The 20,710-nt window shown below is 39.2% G+C and overlaps 2 protein-coding genes across 4 annotated transcripts; one reads left to right on the forward strand and one right to left on the reverse strand.

The window, feature by feature from the left end:
• Positions 1–5,718: 5,718 nt before the first annotated feature.
• Positions 5,719–9,538, forward strand: LOC122404007 (alkaline phosphatase). Of its 2 annotated transcripts, none has more exons than XM_043407856.1 (8): positions 5,719–5,860; positions 6,201–6,421; positions 6,505–6,697; positions 7,547–7,710; positions 8,092–8,439; positions 8,677–8,875; positions 9,005–9,223; positions 9,329–9,538. In XM_043407856.1, the coding sequence occupies exons 1-8, from the start codon at positions 5,785–5,787 to the stop codon at positions 9,523–9,525; spliced, it is 1,617 nt and encodes a 538-aa protein (XP_043263791.1). In that variant the 5' UTR covers positions 5,719–5,784; the 3' UTR covers positions 9,526–9,538. The 2 variants fall into 2 exon arrangements, with proteins under 2 accessions (XP_043263791.1, XP_043263799.1); XM_043407864.1 differs by having other exon boundaries at positions 6,219–6,421.
• A 97-nt stretch (positions 9,539–9,635) lies between these two features.
• Positions 9,636–15,824, reverse strand: LOC122404018. Of its 2 annotated transcripts, none has more exons than XM_043407870.1 (3): positions 15,491–15,824; positions 11,468–11,658; positions 9,636–10,961 (listed from the first exon to the last, which is right to left on the reverse strand). In XM_043407870.1, exons 2-3 carry the CDS (start codon positions 11,550–11,552, stop codon positions 10,411–10,413), a joined length of 636 nt encoding a protein of 211 aa, XP_043263805.1. In that variant the 5' UTR covers positions 11,553–11,658; positions 15,491–15,824; the 3' UTR covers positions 9,636–10,410. The 2 variants fall into 2 exon arrangements, with proteins under 2 accessions (XP_043263805.1, XP_043263809.1); XM_043407874.1 differs by lacking the exon at positions 15,491–15,824 and adding an exon at positions 11,744–12,138.
• Positions 15,825–20,710: the final 4,886 nt, after the last annotated feature.

Consider the following 20,710-nt stretch of genomic DNA (forward strand, 5'->3'; position numbering starts at 1 on the left):
CATACGAAATCAAATGTAACTCGAATCGTCTAACTTCGCGAAACACTCGAAGTTGTTCGAACATAAACCTTGTTTAACGAGACGAGACAGCGAGCTAGTCTTTATTCATCGCCTGTTAATATTGACGTTCGATCCGTTCCATCGCGCGGACGTTTGCTTGTATTTGCTGTCTCGTCTCGGTGGACAAAGTGTACGGTATCAGTGTGTCGTACAAACCCTGATAAAGCTAGTAGCGAAACGTTGGTAAAAGGATCGAATTAGGCGAGATACATCGAGTTTGCATCGAAGAACGCAAAGGGTCGAACGGTTCTAAAAACGAGGATTCCCGCGATTTGGAGTCAGAATCCTACGAACGCGAAAAAGGGAAACGAAGTTCCCAGAATCGATGGGGAGAATGTCAAGAGAATCCTCGCGTGTTCAGAACGACCTCGGATCATTTCGTTGCATTCGCGAGACTTTCTCGAATCCCAAAGGAAAGGATGGAGACTAGGAAGAGAAACCGATGTCGAGCGACTGAGGGATGACACAGAGAGAAATAGAAAAATAGAGAGAGAGAGTGAGAGAGAGAATGACTGTTTTCTGGCATCGTGAAGTCAATTTTATCGTGTACGTGTGTGTATATGCATCGCCGCGAATGGATATTTCTGGTGGAATTCACCGGACCGTTTGGCTAGTTTCCGATATATGTACGTGGCCGGTGCTTCGTGGAAGAAAGGAAACGAATAAATTAATACTCGGGCGTCAGCGTTAAAGTCTTGAGACTTTCACGGCCGCTGTTCCTACTATTACCGTAACCCGACCGGAAGCAACTGGCCGTTCAAGGTCTGGCGTTATGTTTAGCACACTTTCCCAATACATATGCGGTATCAGCTGCAATCGTGCATACAGTTATGCACCAGCGGCGATCAAGCATGGTATAACCCTTAAGCCGCGTACGCACTTGAGACAAGATCTAAACAGTGATCGTGAATCGCTGTGTTCCTCGATTTACGGACGAGTCAGGCTGATTCGCGTACGAAACTCGTCGATAACTTTGCACCGCGAGCCTTGATCGCAAGTATGTACGAGGCTTAAGCCTGGAGGACGTATCTAGAGTGTCTTGCTGGCAGAAGGTAACCTACAGCGACCAGTTCCTTGCGACCTGGTTATAGTCTAGGCTTCCGGATGTTATTTGCGTCCGTATTAAATGTTATGACGTCTAACTGCTACCGTTAATCTAGTCTGCTGACTCCGTTGCAGGTTTTACACTGCAAATTCAATTATCGACGGAATCGAATTTCTCCTTTTGTTTTGGAGCACGTGATCACGTTGGTCAGACAGTGCTTGTTGGTCTATCATTATAATTTCCAGCGATGAACACCATCGAAACAGTTTTTTCATAAATCGATCTATCGTAAACATTTGGTAGATGTACAATACGGTTTCCATTTGACCAATTTTTGTCTCAAATGTCCTGGATTTTAACTAAAAACCCATTTTAAGGATTTCTTTTGTCCCGATTTTTATGTCCAATTATAAAAGAAATTGGACCTCTCGAGCAAGTCTGATTAAGCTAAAATATAAGCTTGATTATTGCGTTTTTAAACCAGATTGTGGTCAGGGTTGGAGTCCTTGCGTTGAACAAGGTTGAAACTAGTTATGAAGCTAGAGAATGGATAGAATAACATTTAATACAGAGTCGACTAGCGTCAGAAAGCTCAGGACTGGTAATAGTATCGTCAACGTTGCGGAGGATCCTTCAGAAACGAAGAAGACTCGTCTGAATGTGTTAGCGATAGTTTCGTTGGAAAGGGTAGTTCGTCACGGAGACTGTTAAAGGAGTAGAGAGAACTGATATACCAAAGACACAAACCGTTGGCAATAATATGCGACTTAAGGAAGACGAAAGAAAGTAGCTGAAGGGCGAACGATCGAGCGGCGTCTGTAATCGATACAGCGTGACACGCGTGTATTGTGTTAATGCGTATGGAGGACAACTTTATTGTACTTTATCGTCTAAGAGAGATTTGTAGAGAGTTTATATTAGAGCAATTGTCGCAGCGAGAGTTCTATGATAGCGATGTTTTCTCCCAACTAGTGTCGTAGCTAACCAATCGGGCTGCTCGGTCAATCTTCGAAGGAATTGGGTTGTTCAAAAAGTGACGTTATTCTTTTTAAAACGTACGAGTACCTTATTAATCCTTTGCAATGTTATTTAAGGGGATATTCTAGCCTAAAGTTTCATATTGGTCTTTTTAGGGATTTTTTACAAACAAAGTATAAGTTTCTTAATTTCGATACTCTGCATACGTGTTTCTTTATGTTATAGTCCAATAGTCACAATTTTTTTCAAGTGAAAATAATCAAAACTTACTGACTTATACATATGTCATTGAACAAGATTCCTCTTAAAAAATTATGTCCTGCTAGTTAATAGAATTTCGATTTTTCTGTTTATCTGATATAAAAAAAATCGAAAGGATTATAATTATAAAAAAAAGAATTTTCCTTATTGTTCAAAATTTAAAATCTTATTCTGAAACTATTTTTCCCCCATTTTGATTCACACCATAATCACAATCATACCAATCAAGAATCCTTTTGACTTTATTATTTCAAATAAACATAATCGTGTCGACCAGCAGGACACCAGTTTTTAAAGAAATATTGGTATAAATAAATATATATGCAAGATGTAAAAATTTAGAAACTTATACCTTTATTCTAAAAAGATTCCTAAAAAGACCAAAAATATGAAAGTCTAGACGTCAGGGCAATTTTGCAGCGCCATTTCTGGAAATTATAAGTGTTCTTGTATCGCACAAAATTTTATACGTGTTTATAATTTTAATTTCGTTCGTTTTAGTTAATTCAGTTTGCGTTATCATAAATGAAACTCGAACTAAGTTGTGGGTATTGTGTATGGCACCGTGACGGCGCTCAATGGAGTGCAAAGGGTTGAAGAACGTATTTACCATTTCGATCCATAGCCTTTTGCCATTTCGCGGCCTTTCACAACTTTCTATTGTTTTGTTGGTACTATACCGTGAACGTGGATTTCGCAAGCTTCGAGGAAATCGAAGTTCTTACCATCGGGTAAATTTCGTTGGGATCGAAATGAATTCTCACTAAGAAACTTGAACAAAGAAAGTGAATCTAAAAAGATTGATAATTATGCAATGAGAAAAATGTTTACTTCCCAAACACCACGTAAATCAAATTACTTTTAACAAACTTAACATATAATAACTGATTCGTAGCATTTGTGACACTGTTTGCGCATTTTTCTTTCAATTTTTGAAAGATTACTAAAGTTTCATTTTTTCACATTTTAAAGAAAAAATTGAATCGTTAAAATCAAGTCTATACCACTTTCCGTATTTACAAAACGCGAAACCTAAAAATTGTGAAAATTTTTTTCCAAAATAATTTTACCACAGCTGATATTCGATGTTCACCTTAATTTTTTTGCACCATGTATAAAAAGAATTGTGTTACGTCTATGTCGAGAAATGATGTGCCTTAATTCAAGTAGGAGACGAGAACAAAGAAAATGTAAATAATTTTGATTTCTTAATTATGTAGGCAAATAGAGTCTATAATATCATCCCTTATAAAATCTCTCCACACATTAACATTTACACTAATTAGAATTTAAAATATAAACAAATGCAGTTCAACGATGACACACAGTTTTTTCTTTAAAATGTAAATTTATAAATTAATATAATTTTTCAAGAGTACGATCGAGTTATGCTTATAATTAACAGTGCACGATGCATTCATAAAAAAAAATTGACCTTCAAAAGGTCAGTCAAGGACAATTTTGTAACACTACATATATTAAGTAAATTAAAAGTAGTTTGGGTGAGGTCGTGTATACACTAATTTTAATTAGAAAAATCTGAAGAATGTGTACCATTCAAGGATAACACGAAAGCTACGAAAAGTGAAGTTTCATATGTATATTGCATGATCATTCTTTCACTTTTGGGTCCCAAATCACCCGAAAATTAACCTTGCATTATATTACTGTAGCTACATGTCGTGTAGAGACCCCTGAAAAGTGGAACAACCAACCAAAGTGGGGGGAAGTAATGGATGACGATGCAGTGACCATGAGCAGCCCGAACTGTTGGCCACAGTTCTAGACACAAAAGATCGTGTCGCGTTCCAGCGTAATACTCGCGTAACGATTGCCGTTGATGACGAGTTCGCGTTTGTACAATTGTTCGATAACACGGAATTCGATAAAGAGGATACCTCGAGTGCCAGTACAAAACATGCTCGCGTAGTCCGTAAAAGATTAAACTTTGTTGCTGCACGAAATTCATCGTAGCTGACCCTGCTGGATCGGCGAAACGTAGAACCATCGGGACCGCTGATACGCCTAATTTCTTTTCATCGAGAGAATCTTGTCGACGGTAGACGATAGATCATGCACACGTGTATTTGACTCGAAATTCGGCCAAAGGGTAACAGGAATCGAGCGTTGAAGGATCGAGCGCGCCCAAGAAGCCTCTAACCGCGGTGACAAAATCAAAATTTACAAACTTATACTCTGTATCGTCGACTCCCGTGATCGTGGAGGACGTTAGGCATGTTAGGGACGTGATCTGATAATATTATAATAGCGCGAGCGCGCTTCTTCGCGAATCCTTCGACGCGGTGGACGTCGAAAGCGAAGAAGACGGACGTTAGAAATTGTAGGTTTCTCCTGGTTTTTCTACTGCGCGTTTCTCGAAGAAACGGATTCTCGTCTCCAAAAAAAAAAAACAAAAAAAAGAAACGCACGACCCAGGTAACACCCAGCGACGTGGCAAGAAAAATGACTTGAACGGTTGATTTTATCGAGTCTATTTTTAGTAGTTTTGTTTAACGTCGAACACGCGAGTGGAGAAGAAAATTCGTCTACAGAAATTGTATTACGCGATGTGTTACGATCTGTACGAACAGACAGTGAATATGAACAAAAATCAAATAAAACGTTACAGTGAATGTTAGCTAAATCCGTCCGATCCCTTCGTATTGCCCACCCTGTGCTCCTAAAAAGCTTCCATCGTATCAAATGCAACAATGTTTGGATAACTGATAGTCACTTTCGATCGGATAAGTGAACGATTACGTAGTACCTAATGCAGAGATGAAGTTTCTTTACTATTGTTCTTTTTTTTTTAATGAATCTTTTAGCAATGTATTTCTCAGATTTTTCAGATTAAAATGGGACCAAACACGATATAATTTGAATAATATTTATCTATTAATTTTGCAACAGTTTAGTATGATTGAAGTTATACTTTGGTCTTATTTCAATCAAAAAAATTTCACAAATATATTCGTAAAGACTCCATTAACGAACAATAAAAAATGCTTCTATAACTGCAAGACTTCGATCCCACGTTTCTTTCAGTTATCCGAGCATTAATTGATCAATGTTCAATAACCCTATCTTAAACCTTGATTCTTTGAGTTCAAATATTTAAGATGCACTAATTCTCGAGGCAGTAGTTTATTAGAATAGTTTATTTATTAGAATAGACATTTCAATTATAGAATTAAATGTTTTGCAGCGAACAGTCGTGAATTTTATTATAGGTTTATTGGCTCTGATGATATTCAGCCAGAAACAGGTTTCTTTCTTACCGACATGATACAATCTGTCCTGCAATAGGGAGCGTTAGGAGCAATCGTAAGCAAGTAGTTAGCAGAGCCTTGTTATTCCCTTCAGTCGCCTCTGGCGTATAACGTAATTGACACCAGTTTGTGACATGACCAGCAAGAACCATCAAGAGGCAGGAAAAGAACATGTTTAGAATGAAGATTTTCACGTTACACCTTGTCATCCTACTGATGGGAATCGCTGGTGCAACGATCAAAGAAGGTATATTAAATTTATCGACTCGTGCGTAAATTGTGATCGTCAGTGGCTCTCTGCGTCGACGTCCTCGGACGATAATGCAGTTTCCATTTTCATTGTAGTTTATAAGTCTCATAAATTGCTTGCAAACATACACTACAGCCTCGTCGTTAGAATCAGAAACACGCAAAACATTCAGAAAAGAATATTTAAAACGACGATTCTCTCATCGAATCGTGTGACATTCATCCTCGTCTCTGAACTCTTATCTCGATCATTTTTGCGCGTGCATTAATTCCTTATCGTTGCTAAGACATTTATGAATACGTTTCCACGAAAAAATAAACCTAAAGAGGATCTAAAGAGATCATTGATTGCGCAGACAGTAAACACTGGCAGAAATTATCAAAAAAGGAATTAGAGGAGGCTTTGTCGTACAAATGGAACACAAACCGAGCGACGAACGTGATAATTTTTGTGGGCGACGGTATGAGTCCCGACACCATAACTGCTAGCAGGATTTACAGTGCTGGCGAAACCGGTCATCTGGCCTGGGAGAAATTCCCACACATTGGAATTCTCAAGGTCTTGGACGCTACAGTTTTTTTACGATATACACAGCGTGTTTCGTAGAGGTTCATTTATGTATATTACGTTGTTTACGCCAGACTTACAACGTGGACAAGCAAGTGCCGGACTCTGCGTCAACGGCAACAGCACTGTTCGGCGGTGTGAAAACTAATTACGAAGTGGTCGGTGTCAACGCGAACGTGCCTCTGGCTAATTGCACAGCGAGCCTCAATACCGACAATCATGTGGATTCGATCGTGTCGTGGGCACTGGCTGCTGGTAAAGACACAGGTGAGTCACAACCATAGACGAGGTATGAGAGTAGACCTTTCACCCAATGTATAGTACGGGCCACAAAACTCTCGAGGGTTGGGGCGGACTCCTACTGCGGCACTTAGGGTCGTACATGACATCTTGCTTGAGTTAAGATATCCAAGACTTGAGAAAGACCTTTACCTGTTACGATACCTCTAAAAATGGCGACAGTAGATAAAACATTTCTTCGTAGAGCCCTGACTATGGTCTAAGGCCCTTAGCTGCTCGTATTTTTGTCAATTCACTTGACTCGAGAGCTGAAACGTGTAAACTTTGACACCTCGACTTTACCACCTCGCTATATTCTGGCCCGAACTATATTTTTTCGGCCCATTATCATTTTGGCGTCGCTCGCAACATTACCGACAGGCTAGAGAAAACGACCGTAGCGCTTCTTGTGGTAGGAAATGAAATTACAAGAATTCTTTTAATTCCCAACGGAGTGAAAGACGACTCAGGCTGCGGAGACTCGCCTGATTCCTGGACCCTACCTAAGAATATCAAACGCGAAAAAATAATCACAAAACTAAAGACAACTGCAATCAAATCCAATGAAGATAAATTATTGAACCAAATTAATTAAAATATTCAACTCTCGAGCAATTTTATTATCAAAGCATATTTTTTAAAGATGAGAATAGCACATAATGCATGACTTGATTCATCCCCTTGAATAAGTGTCGAAGTACGTAGTTACTGCGCCATATTTTTACATTTTTATAGAAAGTTTCTCGAATGCTTTCATGATGTCGGATTCTACGAACTTGTTTGAAAGAGAAACTACCCTCAAACAAATGTCAGGGTTTATCACCCTTCAATTTACAGGATTCGTGACGACCACCAGAGTCACCCACGCTACCCCCGCGCCTTTGTACGCTCATAGCGCAGACAGGAGATGGGAATGCGATGGAACCATGCCAAAAACTGCTGGAAAATGCAAGGACATCGCGAGGCAGCTGGTGGAGGATCTTCCAGGGAGAAATATAAAGGCAAAATATTAAATTCTTAAAAATGAAACGACTGATTTCATAAACTATAACAGGGATGGGAATTTTCATTTTTGCATAGAGTCATAGAAAGTTTGTGGCCTCCATTAACTATAAATGACCCACAAACACCTCATTTTGGAGGATTAAAATTATCATGACAAGTTTGAAAAAAAACAAGTAAAATATTGATCTGAGAAGAAGCCAATTTTTAAGCTATAAACACTAACAATGTAAAGTCTATTAATCGACATCCGGTGAATGTCAAGAATCGAGTCATTTCATATGCAACAACCTTATGTATTACACGATGCGCATGGATCTATTACGCAACCCACTTTACACGGAGGGTGATTACGGCTGAACAGAAACTTTCATATGCAGGTAATCATGGGAGGAGGAAGACAAGTAATGAAGACCAATGCAACAGGTACGCAATTCGATCCGATAGATACGTGGGCGTGTAAAAGACAGGATGGTCGAGATTTGATCGAAGAATGGAAACGGGACAAAGTGTCCAGGAAATTGTCGTTCGGTGTCGTTGAAAATAACGAACAATTGTCCAAGGTGGACACTGGCAAGGTGGACTATTTGTTAGGCATCTTCGCGAATGGTCACATCAACATGGACTGGAACAGGGAAAAGGGTCCGAAAGGGCAGCCAAGTCTCGAAGAGATGACCGTCACAGCGTTGAAAGTCTTACAGAGATCGAAACGGGGCTACCTATTAGTGGTAAAACTGGAATTCGTGACAAAATGATAGGACGTCCCTGAAATTTCTCTGTTTCGCTTAGAGTTGTTAATATAGGCCTCGATCAACAAATTGGTACTCTTGATTTTCGTCTTGTTTTGGCCTCTAGAATCTCTCATTAAAATTTTTCCCAGGGACGACCCTCCACATTATTGTTTTCGAGAAACAGAAAAATTTCAGAGGTGTTCCATCATTATTAACACGAGGTGTTACTTTTAGGTCGAGGGGGGTCTTATCGACTTCGCCCATCATCGCGGCCACGCCGCTCAGGCATTACTGGAGACCGTCAGGTTCTCGGATGCTATCAACGCGACTTTAAAGATGATCGACACCAACGATACTCTGGTTATCGTAACGAGCGATCACACTCATTCGATGAGCTTCAACGGATACAGCGAACGTGGCTCGAACATCCTGGGTACATTACACCGTGTTTACACTAGATAATTTTTAATCGAACAACCTAGTCGTACGAAAATGCATGAGACTTCGTAATGAGTTAAACCCAAGTGAATCTGAAAGTGAGTAACGGACTAAAAAATTTCAGGCGTCGCTCAGAAGTCGAAACACGACGGTATTCCATACACGACGCTGACTTACAGCACCGGGGGCCCCAACAACGTCGCGTACACGGTAAAGAACAACGTTTCGGTTAGGATGGACCCTTCTGAAGAAAACACGACAGCATTCACGTACAGCCAGCAAGCTACGATCATATCGGACGAAGCTTATCACGGTGGCGGCGACGTAGCTGTCTATGCAATAGGTACCAGTATCAATGATTCATAATAGGAGTCTGCAACGAGTATAGCAATGGTGAACTTCGAATGTCAGAGTTGATCAAAATGTAATATATTTTTCCATTTCGTAGGTCCGTTCGCTCACCTGTTCCATAGCGTGCACGAGCAGAATTACGTCGCCCGCGTTATAGGGTTTGCAGCGAATATGGAACCACGCGCGAATTCAAATTCGGACGTGAACAGTGGTCGAAGACACGACAGCGATGTTTTGATCACCATTCTTTTGTACTGCAGTTTGTTCCTTCTGGTTATAGTAAACCGGCGGTAGAAATAGCGCAAAGTGTACAGTATTCATAATAAGAGAGAAGGTAATTGTGTAAGCAACATATATTTTAAAAAAAAAATCGACGTTACACATGTATTCTTATTGTACTTAAGTAAGTGGAATAGCAAGTGGCCGTGAAAAATACACTCGGATCCACTTCATCACAGATCAACCTAACTTGTTCAATGGACGCACCGAATCTTCTCAAGAACGATCAAGCAACTCCGTGTAATATAGATAATATATGTTTCCCTAACGCGTTTTATCTTTTTTTTTTTCTATTTTTTATTCTTCCTCCTCTTCTTCTTTTTATATATACAAACAAGTTAAAACGGTTCTCAGTCTTCTGCTGCAGAGGATAAGGTGCTTCGCGATCGTTATCTAAACAATTCCTTCGATTGCTCTCGATTCGTAACGGCGCTGGAAAGTAGCAATTCCCAGAATTACGTTTAAGATAAAGAACAATTACAATTATGCGGGCATTTAAGTGCTGTACGGTATCCTTAAAATCTACCCGAGTTCACGGTCGTACGTCATACCGTTTCCTATCCTCTAACGCTTCTTACATGTCCATTTGGCGATGTACAAAAAAAAAACAAAATAGAACAAATATTACGGAACTCGCAAAAACTGACCGGGTCGAACCAGAGATCCCTACAAACCTATCGAAGCAGATGGACAAGTGAGAACACGGCCTGTCGGACGAGCTAGCCCCGCGACAGTCATAAACTCTATCCGGCACTGTTTAAGTGTTTAAATGCGACGGGCGGATAATTGCAATGGGAGACCAAGTGTCACAATACTTTCTGTAGTCCGCTATCTTCTCGATGAACAGTTTTCGATCGCAGCATGACGGATGATGGGGTCAAGAAGGAATCACCGTGGTTATCACTGATCTTTTTTTTTATCGTGCTTGGGTCTGTGCGTCACGGATTCGTGGAAGAGGATCTTCAGCCAGATACCGCCCAAGATCAGCAGAGCCGCGATGAGGAAGATGAACCCCGGCGTGTATTTGTCGAATACCATCACGCTGAACAGACCGATCGATTGGAAGATCAGCAGCATCGGCGCGAAGTAAACGGCTATGATCAGCCCGATCGGGTGCTGTTTGCGCTTCCGCGGATCAACAGACCGGAACTTGAGCGTCGTCTTGCACGTCTCTTTGGCCCGCGTCGTCGACTCCTGCGTCTGGGATTCGTCGGGACGAACCTCCTGGACCAACGACTGCCGGAAGCTCCTGAACAGACAGAGGATCCTCGCCGCGATACTCTGCAGAAGCTGACCGAAGCGCAGATGCGCCTTGCGAGCTATGGGGTGAGACTTTGAATTGTCGAACGAGTAGAGCAAATAAGGGAAGAGATTCAGATTCTGGCAACAATGGCGGATTCGCTGCATCGACGCGTGGCGGAACAGCATCGGTGGCCCGCTGTAGCTTCCATCTGTCGGCAAAGGAAACCTATGCTTCAGCGACGCGTTAAGGGGACCAGGCAATCAGATCGAGCCTTTTTGTAAGGATTTGTTAGAAAGAAACGATTAGATATAAGTAATTTTCCTTTTACACCATGTTTTGGCAGCTTAAAACAACCATATTATACTAATTAACATAATCCTAAGAGTAATCATTAGGAAGCTGCAGAAATCGACGTTGTTACTATTGATAGACGAAATGTTGAGATATCAGGAGAGATATGACTGCATGTAACAAACATATTCAAATCTATAACTTCGTTATTGATGTAAAATGAAATAATATTCGAAATTCTGGATCGAAATACTCCGTTAACGATTACTATTCTGAGTTTACGTCTCCACCAATGTAATAATAAACAAGAACCTGAAAACTGGAAGAGTTCGAACATTTGCGTCATTCGATTTCTGCGTCTCAGCATCTCGCCTCCCAATACTGCGTAATTTGGGTAAACGTAAACTATAAAATGTTTCTCACCTTTGAGCATATTGGATACACGGCCCACTAGAGTCTGTTTCCCAACCGCGTTCTCAGTCTCCACCATTCCTGGTACTTTCGCCATGCCGCTCGTTACCTAGCTCGAGACCTGTGTGTTATCTTTGGATCGTCTGCGTTTCCTTTTGGACGTTCCAGTCAACGTCCAATCGCGATCGGCTTGGTACCTCGTTCTGAAAAAATAAACGAAAAACGTTGTTTGAAAAGGGTCTGAGCGAAAGGGGATTTGGCAATGCACGCAAATGTAAATATTTTCACCGATGCACGTAGACCGGGTCGACTTTGACGCACGGTTCAAGAATCGCGAGCAAACATTTCGATCGCCGCTGAACAGACCTTTGCCTTTTCGCGTTGTGAAAGCTACGTGGTGGAAGAAAAAAAGGCGACGGCCAGATAGCCCATGCGACCCGAGATTAAGGAGCCAGCGGCATTTTCAGACGATTCGGAGCAACGTCGATCGCGAAACAGTTCGCTCGAACTCGGAGCCGTACCGTTGGCGAAACCGAGAAACTCGATGAACGTTTGGAAATGCAACGCGCGATGGAAGGTACACGAAGGTGGAGGAACCGTCAGGGCAGAAGAGCAAACAATGACTATGAGCGCGTATCGGTGCAACGCACTATTTCACAACGGCACGAGCCTCGTGACACACTCGCGAACCGGTCGAGTCGATCGTAATATACTCTTGTGTCGTGTCCCCCATGCCTCCCCCCCAACCCCTCTTGATCAACGCGAATAAGCGACCTCGTAGATCGTAGATAGAGGGCCATCGAATGTAGAGGAACTGGTCCGAGCTGATGTAACCATTTGTGTACAGTCATACTCTGACTTAGGTAGGTCGTATCGCACTTGCAGTGGACTTTTTACGAGAACTAGAGGCGACCATGCAGAGTCAAGCTCAATTTGGGCTGTTTAAATCAATTATTTGATCGTTCAAGCAATCTTGATCGTTCAAACAAACTTGATTATGTATTCTTACATAATTATTATATTTTAATATTAAAGTTCGCTTGATTAAAATTTGGACAAGTTTAGATAATTCTAGAAATTAAAAAGAAATATCTGTGGCCTCACATTAGTAAAAGTCGAAGAATGATTTAAAATTTTTCATTTTTTTCGAGCTTAGAATATGATAATTTTGTACAAAGAATCAAGTAGTTCAAACATTTGAAGAGATTGAATCTTTTCAAGCTTGAACAAATATTCAAGCTACTTGGATATGATATACTTGATTTGGTTTGAACAAATGAGTTTTGTCGTGGTTTGAATTTCGTATATTTGGACAGCTCTAATGAGAAGACTATGATTTATTGCGACAAGTTTATTTATGCTATAAATATATGTTAACCTTGTAAACATTGCAGTATGATTACCGTGAAACAGTGCATGTAAACAAACTCGCGTAGTCCTTGCTTTAGAAAGAGAAACGTTAAAACGCTGACCGAGGTGAAAACGTAATTCAGATAAGAAAAATGTGTTTTTCTCGGTTCTGCATCGTGCAAGAAACATTATCCGTATCTCAGTTCTCGGTCATTCGTAAAAACTTTAAAGGAAACCATGTAATATGCTCGTTTACATATTGAATTTAAAATTTCATGATAATTTGCTAATTCGAAAGACCAACTGTATTTCTTCTGTAATATGAAGTGCAACGAAGATAAAAGAAGAGAAGAATGCGTGCATTATCTATGAAATGTGAGTGCATTGCGAATGTGCTCCTTATGATACCGGAAATTACATTTGCGACTGTATAAATTCTATATAGATAGAAATACCACTATTCCAAACTATTTTGTGTCATTTTTTAGTTTGATCAAAATTTTAAATACTATTTGTTTTTCGTTACTACTCAAAGTCTCAAATATAAAAGTTTATTCGTCTCTATCTTTTTGATTAATTTTTAAATCCTCTTTAAGCCCCCTATACAGAGTGTTCGACCACCTCTGGGAAAGATGCAAGATTCTAGAACCCAAAATAAGACGAAAATCAAGAATACCAATTTGTTGATTTTAACTTCGTTAAAAAGTTATTAACGTTTAAAGTTCCTCCCTTACAGAATTTTTTTCTTGAAAATGCGCAGGATTTCGGGGATATGTCTATTCACCAAAAATGATTGTAATTGACCCCTGCTACCGAAAATAATTTTTCCAAAACGATTTGAAATTTTTTTTTCGCCAAAAAATTTGACCATCTTCCTGAATTTTTTTCTCGAAAGTGCGTAGGATTTCGGGGATATATCTATTCACCAAAAATGATTGTAATTGATCCCCGCAACCGAAAATAATTTTTCCAAAACGATTTGAAATTTTTTTTTCGCCAAAAAATTTGACCATCTTCCTGAATTTTTTTCTCGAAAGTGCGTAGGATTTCGGGGATATATCTATTCACCAAAAATGATTGTAATTGACCCCTGCTACCGAAAATAATTTTTCCAAAACGATTTGAAATTTTTTTTCCCCCCCGAAAAATTTGACTACATTCTTGAATTTTTTTCTCGAATGTGCGTAGGATTTCGGGGATATGTCTATTCACCAAAAATGATTGTAATTGATCCCCGCAACCGAAAATAATTTTCCCAGACGATTTGGAATTTTTTGAAATTTCAGGGGAATCGGAATTTCAGTGTCAGACATTGTAGTTCGGTAAAGAATTTTTTTCTTGTAAATACGTAGGATTTCGTGGGTATGTATAGTGACCAAAAATTATTGTAATCGTTCCTTGCAACTAACAATAATTTTTTTAGAACGATTTGAAATTTTTTAATAACTTTTTAACGATGCCTCAGTCAAGAAATTGATATTTTTGATTTTCATCTTATTTTGTCCTCCAGAATATCCCATTAAAATTTTTCCCATGGGTGTCCAAACACTCTATATACAAATTCGAAGCATATTCGGTGTCGTAGACCTTGAAATCCTTGCTTCGACCGTGGAAGACAGCGATCGAAGAAAAAGTAACCTCTTTCGTTGCATTGTTCCTTCGCGAGGATACCAGTTACCTCAAACACGGTACAAAAGAGTGGCACACCAAACGGTTGATTTAGCAAAACGGTCACGTTGATCTTATGATAATGGTCAGTGACCAAATCGCGAAAGTATTCCGCGTAAAATTTAAATCGCGTCCAGAAACTTCTGACCGTGTCCTTAAACACACGACGAGGACAACGAGGTAAACATGGGGGACAAAGTACCGTGTCGATCGACCCTCGACGGTACAGGTCGCGGACTAATTAATAATTGGATGCCGGAAATACGGTGAATTGTCACCGTCCATCAGACCAATTGACGAAGAGAATGTTCCAGCGCATGGGGAATCAAGATAAATTATGCACTGGTTGCTCAAGTACATTTAGCGCTCATAAAGAAAAAACCTTCGAACGTCACGTCACTCCTTTGCCCAAAAATTATGTAGTCAACGTTTCTGGGACTGTACGTGAAACCGTGGTTTGGTTTTAAATTCGAAATCAGAATATTTTTTTATCTCAAAAACAGATCCAATACCAGCGTCAACTGTCGAACATTAACAAAATTATTTTCTGTAATTTAAAGATACCTGGTTATATCCTTAAATTTCAGGAAATGAATACTTAATAGGATGTCTCGAAGCCAGAGCAAATCTATTTGAATTAGATAAACGAGAGTAAACAATTCCTTCAACGTTAGCAGATCTAACAGTCGACCTTCCAGGTCACCAGATTTAAAATTCCCCTTAATTTTTATTTACAAGGGTCGTGTAGAGCAGTTGGTTCACGAAGATACGGTAAATATACCATAATTCGTAACGCGGAACGAATAATCACAAGAATTTGAAAAATTTCAATTACAACGAATGTAGGCTTGTATCCTTCGAACATTTACCGTAACTTGTCCGTAAATCTATGTACGCTCGTACCTTCTCGGTAATACGTTTTCGAACGAAAATTCGTAAAAACGTTTTACGGTGTCACAACGTTGTAGTTTGACACAATGAAGAAAATGAAATGTTTCAAGCCATTTGACTACTCACCTTCACGGTATAGTTCTGTATTTACATGAACGTCGAATGTAAATTCACGACGGCCGGTGCCCATATAAACCGTACGATCACTGCGTTCCACCGGTCCCGTTCGTTCACGGACGCGCCTAACTATACTTTTTGTAAAGATTAAATACTATTGGAAACTCGCGGAATATGCCCATTCTTTGGTGGCTCGGTGTTTTTCCCCGAAATCGATAAACCGGTCGCGATTGGCGTCGGTCACGAGATGTTGCTTGAGGAGGGTTAAAAGCTGATCGAACCGGCAACGAAGTTCATCACCATCTACGGCCAGACACACGCAAAGACTGTGGCCGTCCGGCAATGCGGGACGCGACGTTAAGCGTAGCACAAGTGGCGACCTCGCAGCTCTCTTTCACACCCAACCGAAACGGCGCGCCGATTGGCCGCCGCGGGAGGCTTCCCGAGCGGCCGGACCAATCGACTGGCTTCTTGGAAGGACTACCGCGGAGGCCAGTGGAGGAAGCAAAAGGGCTGTTTAACGCAAACGCCTGGAACCAGTCACGTAGACATATCACGAAGTCACGAAGTTTGTTCGTGATCTTTCGAAATAATGACCCTTGGGACGCTCGTCTCGGTCGCAGCTGCCAAATAGATAACGCCATCGCCCTTATTTTTGGTTGTTGCTCGTCAGGGCACGCCAACAAGGGAGTTTATGACACAGACTTAATATCAGTATAGTAGAACTCCATTTACTGGACTTCTATTATCTTAAATATGACTGAGCCTCGCTTCAATTATATGAATATTTACTACGCACGAAAATGAAATAAACAAACACATTTATATGTTGTCATCAATGTTGATATACGTCTCATTAACAAGCAATGTTCTGAAGAAGCAGTTTTTCAATTATAATAGTAGTAAAAAATATATAATACATATAGTATGATAGTATCTCAAATTGCAAAAGAAATATGTCTTTACTTTTTGGATAAACATGAAATACTCAAGAAGAGAAAATTAAGGGGTGAAAATTCACACGAATTATTTTTAATTATTTCACCGGACTAGTTTGTAATATTTATCACGTGGCTTTTTACCTTTAAAGACAGAATACAACATTCTGTTTAATTTTTACTTATTTTTGAAGGACTTATGTCACAGAAAAATACGACAATTTCTACAACAGCATTAAACATTGAAGTTTTATTCGAACAGAAATATATTGCAAACTATCAAAAAATTAAGATTATAAATTGCAGTAGGTATTATACAAACAATATTATGTTTTAATAAATCACTGTTCTGTTATATTTATTGTATGTTTTCTTTTTGATTCTTATATTGATAGCAAGTCATTTGACAAAGAATTTGAAGCATTGTGCTATTGTTTAGGTCCAATAATAGTGTATAAAAACAGCACATTGAATTTTTTAAATCAAATTATCGATTCTAGACCTATTATCCTATAAAAAATTTATACCCATTTCGTTAGAGACTTTTACTTGCATGAGCAATCATCTTGATTCGATGATAACGATATTTGTATAGTTTGAAGTTATTTTTTATATTATTTTTGTAGTTGTCTGACTCTACAATTTGATTATACAGCTAAAAAAGCGCTTCTCAGATCATGGACCTCCCTAAGACTTTGACAACCATACAACCTGCGTTATGCACGTCACTGTGTTCGACATCCGCACATGCGCAATGAAATACGACCCGTTTGACAAGAAAGCCTGTCCCGTAGATGCATCTTCGTCTGGTTGCAAGAGACTGGGTGGAGAGGGAAATATTTGTGTTTGGTATTGACGCGTCCTTAGAAATTCGCGTTTTTTCAAATTCTGTCGCAAACGACCAACATTTATTAACTGGACTTTGATGTATTTGGAAGATTTCTGTTTGTAAAATAACATACTACAGAATTGCTTTCGATCGATTGCACGATCTCCATTAGTATTTTTAATCAACTAAATAGAATCCTAGTTGCTTAGAATTAAGACATGATCATACTTGCAACCGAACTTATTTATTATTTATATTTTGAGACATAACGAGCAAGCTCGAAGAAAATTTAAGAAATGTTAAAATAAAGTCTTTGAAAAATCAATTTTCTGGCTCTTGATAAAAGTAGCGATTGAAATCGCAAGTTCCGTTGAATAATAATAAAGCTAAATTATGTTGAGGCGCAAAAGCTTTGTAAGTATCGTCTTTGGAGAGGAATCTTACGCAGGTGTAGTTTTAAACCTAAAGCGGTAAAAACTGCACCCTCCGCGACCTCTCCGAGGATCAATAGAATCCCAGGTAGAAACTAAGAATACACAACCGAGAAAAACCCTAACATTGTAAAGCATATTTTTCTGTGGAGTGGACTGATTGAGAACAAAGTGGAGATCTCTACACATACATTAACAAATTCGAGTCTAGTTCTTAACCACTATAACCACGACGTTCGATAAACCATAAACGATTTCCCACCGATTTTTCACGATCAGGATTTTTATGACATTTGATGTGAACTAATTAGGGGTACGTTTTGCAACTGAGTTAGAGAACTGTGTAAAAAAAGATCCAGATGTCTTACCTAGCTTAAAAGTGTGGCAACACTTGCTCGAAAGTAACGAGCGTAGAAACTCGCTCTTGAATCCTCTTTTAGTATTAAAAAAACTTTATTAATAGATTTTGATTTACAAATGAAAATTAATTTACGAATGGACGTAATTAACTCGACTCTGTTCTCGCGGATGAAAAACACCACTTCGAGTTGCAACGCTCGGAAACTTGTAACAGTATATCAACGTTCGGACGAGTGTAAAGTTCAGTTACAATTCGATTAACAAAATATTAAAATTTAACGTCCAATTAACGTGGCCCCGACAAACATCTCGACGTCATTCGACTTAACTATTCGGCGAAATTGTGCGTCGAACAAATTCTTGTAACAGCTGTGTGGACTCTGTACACACGGATAATTAACGTCGTTGTTTTTTATGAAAATTATTGGTCAGAATTTTTTGTACGAATGTCGAGCAATCATTTTCATTATATTCTTACGTCTTGCTATCCCCACTACCTGCACGAAACATAAATCACGGTAATTGAAAAGTGTTTACATCAAAAATCCTCGATCGACGTTCGTGCTCGTTCAATTTACCGAATAAGTAGGTCACTTTGATAAAACAGAAGCTCCAGACACTGGCGGATCTTGAAGAGGTCAGGGAGGGGGGAGGAGAAGACTAACAAAATGTCATGCAAAGATTTTCATAGCAATAATCATATTATGCGTAACACGATTAAGTATGAACAACTTGGGGGAAACTAAAATTCTTGTTTACTGACAGACTTTGTAGCATTGTGTCACGAGAATATGGCAGACATAGTGACGCTTAGGTTTAATTTACAATTAAATTTAAAAGTAGAAATGATCATATATAGGAGAAAGAATTAAAAAAGTATAATTGTGAGCACGTAAATTAGCTTCGTTCTTCTAAAAGTCTGTAATATAATTTACTGTCACTGTTCAAATTTGTAACGTCAATTTGTACTAGTGTTATAACATTTCTAATTTTATACATACTGAATAATTATTCTCGTTTACAGAAATAATAGATCTATCGTTTTCGAGTGAAAGGAAGTAATAAATTTTTATATTTAATTTTCAATGTAATTTCTATTAATTGTAACAACTTATTGGATCAATGAAAACGATTGTAATTCATCCAATAAATATTTGTTGAATCGTGCAATCCCCTTTTCGTCTTCGATCTGTCTCGCTCCAGATACAATTTAGCATCCCCAACTATCGATTACAAATAAAAAGACCTCTGACCAAGAAACGGGAAACCCTGTTGCGACGATTGTCCGAGTAATCCGCCGTTTTGCTAAAATTCATCGATGCGGTTCCGCGGGATCGAAAAAAATAGTAAAAATATCGAGATCAATTTCGCGCGCGGTTGCAACCGATCGTCGCTCCGCGTGTCGGTGATCTCGATAACGTAGATCTTACGCAACGATTCATTGATCCCTGACGTAATCCAAACGTGGAGTTAGGCAGGAGAGACGGGTAAAAGGGTCGTTGGCTATATGCGAATCGCAGACGCTCAACATCCGTAGATGACAATGACATTTAAAGCGCTTAGAATTTATATGTATATTAGATCTATGCAGAAATGTTGGCCATTTCTTGAAAATTTTCTATGTAATATACGTATTGCAAATTGATCTTCGAGACATTTTCCACCATTTTGTGCGAATTTTCGTATTTCTGCAACGTCTAAAATTATTATTATATTAAATTAGTATTATATTCACAAATGTACCTGCATTCGAAAATATCGTACGGAGTCCATTTTGTAATTAACGTCATTCGTAACAATTTACGAATTTATTGTTACAAATCGATCATAAAGTTGGCGTTACGGATAGATGCCTATCACCTAAACAAATACACAAAAAGGAGGGAAATTTAATCGATTAAAATTAATTGGAACGTTTGAAGAAGGGGCTGAAACATTTTTAATCGAAATTCTTAACATTTTCAAATCTATCGAAACCTTCGACACTTTCGAGAGCTCTGAGCTTCAAATCACATTAGAAACGATTTGAGTAGTCTTAAAAATTTTGGAATCGTTTCAAAGTTGTGATTCGAGTAGCCCGTATCTGCACCCTTTTACCACACGATGCATGCATGATTGCAAAGATACAAATGCCGGGAAAATGCCTTGAACCCGGCAATTGTCTAATTTCCTGGCGAGCAATCGCAGTGGACGTTGGTCCAGCGAGCGCGATTAGGAGGTTCCGGCGACACTTGGACTCCCCTTATCTTTTCACTTTCCTCATATCCAATCGAGTGCGTGGGCGAGCGATTAATTAAGCGTCACTAGCCTCGCTTACGCGGGTAATACGTGAGCTTCGAAACGTTGGAAATTTTTCGACCAAACCTGCATCCAGTTGACTCAGAATTTTCATCATTTTCTATTACTTAAATCTCAATATTAATGTCTATCCTGATGTTTGAGAATATGATGTTTTATTAAATATAAATACATTTCGTTATTTCGAATTTTGACCAACTAGATTCGTTATCCGTGGCATCGTGCATCGCGGACTCCTGACTCGGTTGCCAATCGAATCGGAACGGAATTGGAAAATCGTGGTGCAATCAGATACAGGTTGATCTCCTTAGAGAGGCATAAAGCTACGTTTCCACGAAGTTATTGCACCACGTACACGTTTAAAATGTCTGTA

Source organism: Colletes gigas, unplaced genomic scaffold (genome assembly GCF_013123115.1).
Source record: "Colletes gigas isolate AHSC1104 unplaced genomic scaffold, ASM1312311v1 Colletes_gigas_Sc00002, whole genome shotgun sequence".
Lineage (NCBI taxonomy): Eukaryota > Metazoa > Arthropoda > Insecta > Hymenoptera > Colletidae > Colletes > Colletes gigas.